The sequence below is a fragment of the Oncorhynchus kisutch genome, linkage group LG3 (genome assembly GCF_002021735.2).
Source record: "Oncorhynchus kisutch isolate 150728-3 linkage group LG3, Okis_V2, whole genome shotgun sequence".
Lineage (NCBI taxonomy): Eukaryota > Metazoa > Chordata > Actinopteri > Salmoniformes > Salmonidae > Oncorhynchus > Oncorhynchus kisutch.
The window spans coordinates 56,759,085-56,769,674 of record NC_034176.2 but is presented as its reverse complement, the minus strand read 5'-3'; the positions used below and the strand labels follow the sequence as shown (position 1 = coordinate 56,769,674).

The window sequence follows — 10,590 nt, the reverse complement described above, 5'->3', positions numbered from 1 at the left end:
CTTTTAGACTTTTACTCAAGTGGAATTTTACTGGGTGACTTTTACTTTTACTTTAGTCATTTTCTATTACAGTTGCTTTACTTTTACTCATGTATGACAATTGTGTACAGGTATCAAGAACAAGATAAAACTAGCTTAAATGAGACACCTACCATTCCTCTCATGGCAGCTTCTTGTCATTGTTGCTAGCTATCTGACCATTTAGAATCACAGCGAAGCAGGGCTTCTGGCCCTACTTTGTCAGCCAACCCATCTATGAGAGGATTGACACAGCTGCAGGGAACAGCATTATTTTTCTCTCAAAACAGTGCAGAGGTGGAAGATGGCTGTGGTAGAAAATACCCCACTGTAACTTTGCCATACTCTACGTTTAGCTGAAGCCCCTGCTGAAAATATGTAGGGCTTTTGGCACATGGTTTGCATAATGTTCAAAAAACATGACAAAAGTTAAATAATGTGCAACTTGGGTGATAAGACTACTAGGCCTACCTTATAGGCCATATGGGTAATGATAAAAATCACAAAGATGCTAACATCGATTTTGATTGAAAAAAAGTTTAGTTTAAAAACTTGTAAAGGTGAATGAGTCACCCACATTCAGTCAGCAATAGCAAGTCTTGACAAAAAGAAAGTCTCTTTCGGTAGTTTTAGGTAGCTATTCAATAGCCTATGGAGAAGAATGTTAAGAATGCGAAAAGCTCCTATTCCTATTGAAACGACTGAGATTAAATGTTTTTGCGACTCTTAGAAAAATTGTGACAAATATGATTTTGACTAGTCACAGAATTGATCCCTTATTTAGATCCTCTTCCACACAACAACAATAATATTGATATTCTGATCCCATGACTTGCAACTCTTCTAAAGGCAAAAGAACATACCTACCTTTCTTTTCAAATTGTACTTTTTTGTTATTTTTTTTATGTTATATAACAGAACAGTTCACACATTTCATATTTGGCCTACAGCCAATGGTATTTTAACCAATCACATGATTATAGGTCATTTTAATCTGAATAGAACATTTCAACACTCTCATCATAAGTGCTTGGTCGTCTTCTGCCTGGTAACAGCAATTCCTCCTATTGGTTTAGACTAATTTCGGTCTCCTCCCTAGTCAGAGAGAGAGAGAACTTGTGTGTGTGTGAGTGTAATATTTACTGTTCACTTTTTATTGTTCATTTCACTCTTGTTTATCCATTTCACTTGCTTTGGCAATATAAACATATGTTTCCCATGCCAATGAAGCCCCTTGAATTGAATTGAGAGATAAGAGGGGGGGGGGGGGGGGGGGGGGGGGGGTCCGTTTTATAAACTTTTGTTTCAGTCACCACGTTATTCATCTTGTACATTACAATTTCCACACACACAGCACTGTAAAGTGAGATAGTGCACTTTTGTTGTGCCAAGTTTCAATGCCGTAAAATTAAACTGAAACCTGAAATCAATATTGATAATAGGCTAATTTGTCTAAATTAAAGATGTGTATAGTGCAATTATTATTAGGTTAGGCTTTAACGTAAACGACTTTGCACATCGTGTTTTACTCTTGAAATATTAAATTGCCTGCCTTATTGAATGGCTCTGATAGTTGTATATGCTTTTTACAGGTTTTGTGATGCATAGGTCTATTGAATATGCCTGCAATCTGAACAAGTATATGAATTGCTGCATAATGATTACGTTATAATGATTAAAGTGATTTAAAAAAAAATACATGTCGCACTGTTAAATGTCTTTGTGTGTTAGAAGCTTGCCCATGTGCTCACCTCATGTTCGACTGGGTGACGAGAAGAGAAGCCGGAGCTATTCTCAGAGCTTTTTTAAGAGGAAAGTTTCATGAATGTGTCTATACCGCCCCCTATCAAAATTGAACCAATTCACATTAATCTCTGCATAACCAACTTCCCTATACTGACACTGGCCCTACATCCCTCCTCCCTCAAACCCCCACCACTCAGCGTCCGTTCTCTTCACCCCCTCCTGACTCCCCTCCGCTGTATAGGCTACGCCACCCAGAATACTGGGACCTCCCATTTCCATACCTATAGGAGTGGATAAGCAGCGATTGGAAGGACTTGGAAACTTTAGAGGGGTAGTTCTTTAGAGTGATCCTCCTCTCTCTATAGACTCCTTAGCTCGGCTCTCTCAGACTCGCTGTTGCTTTGATCTCCTCCTTAACAACAGTTAACGTCATCGCATAGCCCTCTGAAGGGGAGTTTTGTCTAGAAGGGTGAAGCGTTGGAGCTCTCAGAGGGCTTACACTGTAGGAGCAGCAAGCAGCATCCACGGAGCCTCACTCACTCCTAACAAGAAGCACATATTTTGATTATTTATTCAGCCCAGAAAACGCAAGATACTACCGCAAAAGATATGGAACACCAGCTGCTGTGCTGTGAAGTGGAAACCATCAGAAGAGCTTACCAAGACGCCAACTTACTAAATGACCGAGTTCTACAGACAATGCTCAAAGCAGAGGAAAATTATCTCCCGTCTCCGAATTACTTCAAGTGTGTCCAGAAAGAAATAATACCTAAAATGAGGAAAATTGTGGCTACATGGATGTTAGAGGTGTGTACATTTATGATGTCTCGATGTATTGCTTAAACGTTTGTGTCCTAACACTAACCATGCCATTTGGACGCAATGTATTGAATTGGTCGTTTTATGCATCGTACGTTTATTCTTTCCAAGCATGATCATTCATATTATGTAAACATACTGACATGTAGTAGGCTAATGTTTCATTTGTAACGGTTGTCCAAGTAGGCTAAAATAGATTTGGAACACTGTTGTAGCCTATTAGGCTATTTCCAAGGTATTGTGTGTGTGTTCAGTAGTTACAACACTTGCAATGTAGCTGCTCGATTCTTTTCGTTGTCGGGACTTAGGAAATGTATTTAGATTGAAAAATTGTTCCAAATTAATAGCAATGTACACGTATGCAGTCTTACTCTTGCCAGTATTATGCGCCATCTTTGTTGTCGTATGCGTAGGTTTTTAATATCATTAAAAATCTTTAATAATGTCGGCAATGACAGTAACTCAATCAGCAAGTCGAAAAGTATATCTTGGGTATGCACTTATAATCCTGTCGCACAGATAGCGAAAAATGATTATATAAAACCATAAAGTTTTGTTTCGGCTTACTTATCAGGCTGCTGTTCCTGCAGTTTCTGAAGGTCGCTCTGGAGACATGATCATTTTCACAAAAATGTTAAATAAGAATGCATTTTCAATGGTCGGATATGATACTATATCGATTAATCAACATTTACATGTAGTTAGAGATTGAGTCTTGTGTCGACATACATTTTTTATTAATTTCAGAAATTGTGAGTCCGCACAAGATCTAAATGTCGCACGCTCCACGAGAAAGAGCGGTGTCTTGTAAATTAAATGTTTTTTATATGTTTACTATATTAAAGTTCGACACATCTTAAAACTATCCGATAAGGTATACCATAAGGATCATTTACATGCTAATTTCACAAACCGGGACAATTTTTACATATTTTTAATTATTTTTTGAAAAGATGACGAACTAGAAATTTCAGGGGAAAGTTGCATTGACGCCACCTTTGTGTCTTAGTAAGAAGCGACTGAAAACAGCCTAAATTCTCAACTATTTCAATTTCCGTTTTAATTAGGCTAAAGCAACTGTTTCAGTTTTTCGAAATGCATGATTTTATGTTGATTGCATTGGCAGACTATAGCCTACTTTGCGCCAGCTAAAGCCTATAATTAGGCCATAGCTATTGTTTTAAGGACAGCCTTAAGGAATGGAAGGATCTTTTTTTTTAAATGCGTAGTGTTGTCATTACAGTATTTCGTTTTCTCTTATGGACAGGCCTATTTATTGGTATATACAATCGACCTGAATGCACTTATAGTCCTATATTATAGGTTACTGTAATTTGAGGCTATAGGCTAAATTGCTGTTTTCACTTCTAGGTCTGCGAGGAACAGAAATGCGAGGAGGAGGTTTTTCCCCTGGCTATGAACTACTTGGATAGATTTTTGTCTGTGGAGCCCACAAATAAAACCAGATTACAACTCCTGGGAGCTACTTGTATGTTTTTGGCCTCAAAGATGAAGGAAACGGTCCCTTTAACTGCAGAGAAGTTGTGCATTTACACCGACAACTACATCCGGCCCAGCGATCTATTGGTAAATGAGCAATGTCAATCTTCTACATATACACTCTGTATATGGCTGTAGTTATAATCCATTTAATATCGGATAGGCTATTTTAATGAGCATTTCCATAGTAGTATCTCATAATGCAATGGTAGCATATAGGCCTATGCCTACAGGTAGTCTACTACAATGCATCCAGTTTGTTGGCCTATAGGCCTACTACTTGTCTTAGTTTCTCTTCGACGGGATCTAAATCATTATTGCATCATTTTTGTTGTGTTAATTTCAAAGAAAGAGTTTGGATTCTTGTACATTTCACATGATAGCCTACAACGGTTAGCCCAGTGTAGCGCAATGACATGACGAGGGCGACATCTCCCTCTAGTGGATAGAGTAAAATGTAGAATCAATTATGAAGCCACTTGTGAAGTTCGATTGTCTCATTGCACACGTCTGTTTGTCTTTCTTTGTAGCAAATGGAACTACTGACTCTAAACAAGTTGAAATGGGATCTAGCATCAGTAACACCTCATGATTTCATAGACCATTTCCTCTCCAAGCTACCAATCCAGCAGCACACGAAGCAGATTCTGCGCAAGCATGCCCAGACATTCGTGGCTCTCTGTGCAACAGGTAGGCCCACACATGAACCATTGTCTGTTAAGTGTGAGCATTTTCCTGCCACTGCTCCATAACCACTTTTTCAGGGACCAATGGCTAAGATATGTGTTTGATGCAAGATATAGATTTTTGTCTGCATTTTCCCCACTTGTGAGGATAACTCTTCCTCCTTGAAAGCCCCCAGGTGGCCAATGGTCAATGTAAATGGTTGGGGGTATGGGCTCTGGTGCAGGAATGTTTGAGTGCACAAGGCCTAGCATGTTTTATGGAGGGTGTCTCTGTCACTGTGTAGTGTGGACAAGTAAGGAGATACTGGAATGTAGTCAGTGCCATCTTTTTTTCTCCAGATCAGTTTTACGAGTTTGCTTCTCACCACATTGGTTTGTTTGTGTGGTGTTTCTCCCCAAAGTCAGGGTTTACTCAATAGATTCTGAATCAGTTGTCACTGGGGGTATGTTTTTAGGGCTATTGTGGAAATCATTTACGTTAGGGGAAACGGGTATGAGGGGGTTCCTTCCTCCTATTTCCTTTCTTCTTGGAAAAAGTTTTGAAGTGGTGTATCCATTGAATGTGTGTGCTGTACGTACTTTTGTACCTGTCCTATTTTGTCGACGAGCTAGATGTATTGTTCTTGGAAGTCTGTGTGCATGAGCACTGGTTGTCCTGTCCGTCCTGAAATAAAGTACATTCAGGATATTGTGACTGTGAGTGTGAATGAGCAACAGGATTTTCATTGTCCCCTACAGTACCTCATTCTGCCACAGCCTAGAATGGCCTCCCTCACATACCCTCTATCTGCTGTGGTCTCCCTTTCTACCCCTGTGTACAGTACTTGATAGCTCTGCCTGTTTTATTTACCACATGAATCCCATTGAAAGCTCAGGTGTACCATTTGGCCAATGATCTGTTTCGGGTGTTTTGCTTTACGACTCAAGTACTTACCGTCTCTTTCTTTTGTCTTCCCCGTAGATGTCAAATTCATCGCCAACCCTCCCTCCATGATCGCAGCGGGCAGTGTGGCAGCAGCGGTCCAGGGGCTGTACCTAAAGAGCAAAGATGGTGCACTGTCATCCCAGAACCTAACCAACTTTCTGTCCCAAGTCATCAGGAGTGACCCGGTACGACAAACACAGTTCTCCGGGCCTTTACATTGCACCACACACACATGCTTGAATTGGCTATTTGTCACAAACCCTTTCGCTACTATTGTCTTTGAGGTGTTTTGCTTCATTATGTTGACATTATCTCTCTCTCTCCTCAGGACTGCCTGAAGTCGTGTCAGGAACAGATTGAGTCTCTGCTTGAGTCTAGTCTGAGACAGGCACAGCAACATAGTGTCTCCACAGAAACAAAAAGGGTAGAGGAGGATGTGGACCTGTCCTGCACCCCTACAGATGTGAGGGACATTAACATTTGAGTGGCATCTTCCCCGTTTTTTTGGAAATAGTTTTGAGGCTCTGGCCTTACCAAGAGGCCATCTGGGAAAAGAGGACACCAGCGCACCCTCGAGTCGTCACCCTCTGAACACACTCTGGCAAATGCTAATGTGCCACACCTGTTACGGTGCCCCGGCCTGTATGGCCTCCCAGTGACATGTGGCCGCCCTCAGCCAGGGCTGTCAAGAAAGGACTGAACACCTCACTTTTCTGAGACCTTCAGTCATATTCCCTCTCACTCTCCCATCCCGTCTGGCTCAAGACAGACAAGGATGATAGCAAAAATGAATTATTGTGAAAGATACACAACTATATGGATGAAACAAAAACGTTATAGTTTATGTGCAAGATTAAGCCACAGAAATATACATTGTTACTACCCAATGTTGAACTAGGATTTTTAAATACCATAGACTGACTTTACATGCTTACTTAAAACATTTAAAATAACAAGTAGGTATTTTTTTGTCTGTCTTTTGTGTCTAGGTTTTTATTTGAAGTATAAATTCATTTATAAAAGAGAAGGGGCATTTTTGTTATCTATTAGGCATTTTGCTTGCTATCAAAGCTCCCGCCCCCCCCCCCCCCCCCAGTCTAGTCGTCTGTATATCCCTGCTTGCTTATGTGTTTAATCACTTTATTATATTGTCTAGACTTCTAAAGAAATTCTGAGCCCCTAGTTTTGGCCTCTTCTCTTTTTAACTGAGTTGTATAACTTAACAGTATACTTTTAGTATATATTGCTCTGTTTTATTGTTTAGATTGTGGATTGCTGATGCTGAGGTTTGGCAAATAAGTTCATTCATTCTTCAGTATAAGGACAATTACTTTATATTCAATTAGGAGTAAATTGAATGAACCAGCATTGTTTGGCTGTTGATTTGTGATTAATTTTGTCCTCATTGCCACATATGTACATATATCAACAGCTAGCTATGACACAATAAGCTAAAATCTAGCATTAGTTGCAAACCCTTACCATGCAATCCATAGTTCATTTTTTTTTTGGTTATATCTTACTTTCTAATACCATTCCATTTTTAAAAGCACTTTTAGTCAGTTTTTTTTTCTGACTCATAAAAGAAAAATCACAAAAAAATTGGAAAAAATGGTATGGAGTGGAGCAGGTCTCTTTTAACTATGGTGTTATGTGTTACAATTTTGGGTACAAGTCAACCCAGCCCTTACAGCAATCCCGTGTCCCCTTGATGTAGAAGGGTATTCTTTTGGAGATTGTTATGCCACAGTTCTTACAGGAGGGGTCTATAGTGAGACGAGTGTTGGGTGTGGCATGTTTCTGCATCCTGTATCCCATCGCTTGAACGGCATCCAGAGTATTTGAAACACTAAAGTATCAAACTTGAAAGCTAAAACAAAGATTAACAGTGTTTATTATGACATGTTTTCCTCTTGGAGCCAGTGCAGATTAGAAACAGGATGCCAAAGTCTGTCTGTACGTAACATTTTGTACACAACTATTTACCAGAGTGCTAAACACATTGACTGCCCTCCAAATCATGTATGACAGTGTTTTCTCAAAACAAAACTGAAAGAAAAACACCATAGTTAAAATGCTGTTTAGAATATGTGTAGTTCAGGGGATAAAAATACAAAAAAAAATTGTTTTAGAGATGATTTTTGCACAAACCTGAAGACATAGGCTATGTTTTTGTGGCTTGCCTAAGAGAAGTGGATCACTAAGATGGGATGGGTAACGTTGAAAAGTGGGAGTGGGGAAAAAGGGAGGCAAAAAGGGTGACAGCTTGACAGCAACACGTTTCTGTTGAATTGCTGAATTAAGGTGTTTGATTGTACATTGAGGAAAAGAGACAAGAAAACAGGATAATGGGAGACCACACTCCTCCTTTTGAGCTGCTATGGAGGAATTTCCAGCAAAGTGTAAAACAACAAGAAAAACCCATGCTTTTTCTCCTATTGTTTGCTGCTATATATTTTATACATATAAATGTCAATATACTGCCATGTAATAGGTTTTAAATTTTCTATGAGAAAATTGTTATTGACGTCTTTGTTTTTGTAGTCTTGTCATCAGTTTTTACTTTTAATATGATTTCAGTGCTATTCCAAAAAGATGAAAAAATTAGACAATGGACATGGTTTTTATCAACAATACCTCATATTACAGTCAAGATTTATCTTTAATTTAGTTTTGAATTTTGATTTTATTTTACTTGTTTGTTCAGTGGCTGATTGTCCTGTTTTTAAACTGCTAATGGTAATGCATTGATCATTATCCAAATGGGTCCTGATGTGAGCAAGTAGAGAGCATTGATTGAAACTGGTGCCATAACAGACCGGATTATATAACTCTTTTGAGTGTTAAGCTGTCTCGTTGAAAGAGTCTTTATCCCCTTTAAGCTCCTGAAGGCCCTGCTATTTTTTTATATATATAAACCATTTGCTCAAGTTAAAGCCTGTAATGAGTTTGTTAAATACCAAGCCATAGAATTATTTTCAAATCATCATGCCGTTATTCCACACAGTTCAGTACATGCTTGTCTAGATATCTTGTCCTCCACCAAGAAGCATAGCATATTCTTATTTGTGTCAACTGCACAATAAATGGTAAATAGATTTAAATCTTGGAACACTGCAGTTTTTTTCTTAACTGAACCACTACTGGTACATTGAAGCTAAAATAATGGGCTACAGATATTGTTAGGCACACTTCCATTTGACCCAGACATCCTTCAATCAGAGTTAATGAGTGTGAGAGCCAACAGTGGTTCACTTAGCCATAGACATGATGCTGCTATATGTTCTGGTTGTAGATGTGAGGTAGGCCTAGTGTTGCTTAGTATTTGACAAATGATGTTGCTGCAAGCTGCTCAAATTTCTACCAGCTAACACAGGACCCAGGATGGAGATATTGTTTTTCTGTCTAGTGTAAGGAATACTTGTTACCTCAAAAAATGGAAAAAAATACATTGATGCCCTTGGGCTCAACTAAAGATGACATTACATATCTGTCATATTAATAAAAAGTGCTGATAGTAAAAATGAAAACAGATGGGGTGGAGATCTTTGTCCAAACTTTTTGACAGAATGTGCTTACCCCCCCCCCCCCCCCCCAAAAAGCTAAGTGGTCAGCTTTTTAGCCTTTTACCATTGCTTCTATTGTTAATGACGGTCGGGTAGTTCGCCCCTCTTACTGAAGTGGGGGTCAGATTCTGTGTTCATTGCAATGGGTCAAAGGTCATCTGGGGTCCAGGAAAAATAAAGCAAAGATACTGAAATGTCTGTTTTGTGTAACAGTCGCTGGTCTGAAATGCACAACATTTTACTTGCGGATCCATTCTAGAAACATGATTTGAACGTCAAACTAAACTCAAATTAAAAGTGGATGAAAACATCCTGTTTTGTCTTCTCTTGATGGGAAAACAAAAAACGAATGTTGATGTCTTTTACAATGTCAAATATTTCTTTCTAAAACAGTTATTGCATTCCATACATACCTAATTACATAATCCTACCTCCGTTATGATTTCTGTTCTCTTTTGGGGGGCTCCCGACTGGTGCAGTGGTCTAAGGCATTGCATCTCAGTGTAAAAGGCATCACTACAGTCCCTGGTTCAAATCCAGGCTGCACACAATTGGCCCAGCGTCATCCAGGGTAGGGCCGTCGTTGTAAATAAGAATTTGTTCTTAATTGACTTGCGTCGTCCAGGGTAGGCCGTCATTGTAAATAGGAATTTGTTCTTAATTGACTTGCCTAGTTCATTAAAAATACATTTGAAAAAAATAATCTGTAATTATCCATTTTGAATAGGACGTTATAGATTACTGACAGTGACTGAATAGTTTTTCAAAAAGCAACATTGATATACATAATGATGTTGAGGACATTTTCCAAAATCTAAAGTACAAATGCTTTTGTGGGGCTAATGATTACCCATGCTATTGGTGAAAGCATGTGTGTGACAGTACTCATTGATTTATTATGCAAGGAATTCCTTTGATCTGGGTTTTCTATAAAGAAAAAGGCGTGAAATTTGAATCCTTTCCCACAGCCCTGCAATCGTGGGCTGGACAAACAGTGGATAAAGGGTTTCAGTACATTAGGCAATGCGGCACCAAATCCCTGCTGGCACACTGACATCTCTCTCAACATCATGCCACATAACGCATCTTATAGCATTTGTAAACTAAAGGATAAAAAAAACTGCAGCCACAATGCTCACTATTTAACAAGCACCAAAACAACTGTCATAAAATGTTTCATCTAACCCTAACCCTGGGTTATAACTGTTTCACTAATGATGTATTAATCCTAGCCATAACTTTAACCTGTTGTTGATTGTATCATAAACCTTTTGCATCCGTATCTGACCAGTCAGATCAGCTCTTTAGCAAATAATCAGCACTGCGTTTT

At 39.0% G+C, this 10,590-nt stretch overlaps 1 protein-coding gene across 1 annotated transcript; it reads left to right on the top strand.

Annotated features, from left to right (window-relative positions):
- The first annotated feature begins 2,060 nt into the window (after nucleotides 1-2,060).
- Nucleotides 2,061-9,458, top strand: ccnd1 (cyclin D1). The gene is made up of 5 exons (XM_020477633.2): nucleotides 2,061-2,571; nucleotides 3,955-4,170; nucleotides 4,614-4,773; nucleotides 5,731-5,879; nucleotides 6,023-9,458. Exons 1-5 carry the CDS (start codon nucleotides 2,374-2,376, stop codon nucleotides 6,176-6,178), a joined length of 879 nt encoding a protein of 292 aa, XP_020333222.1. The 5' UTR covers nucleotides 2,061-2,373; the 3' UTR covers nucleotides 6,179-9,458.
- The last annotated feature ends 1,132 nt before the right edge of the window (nucleotides 9,459-10,590 follow it).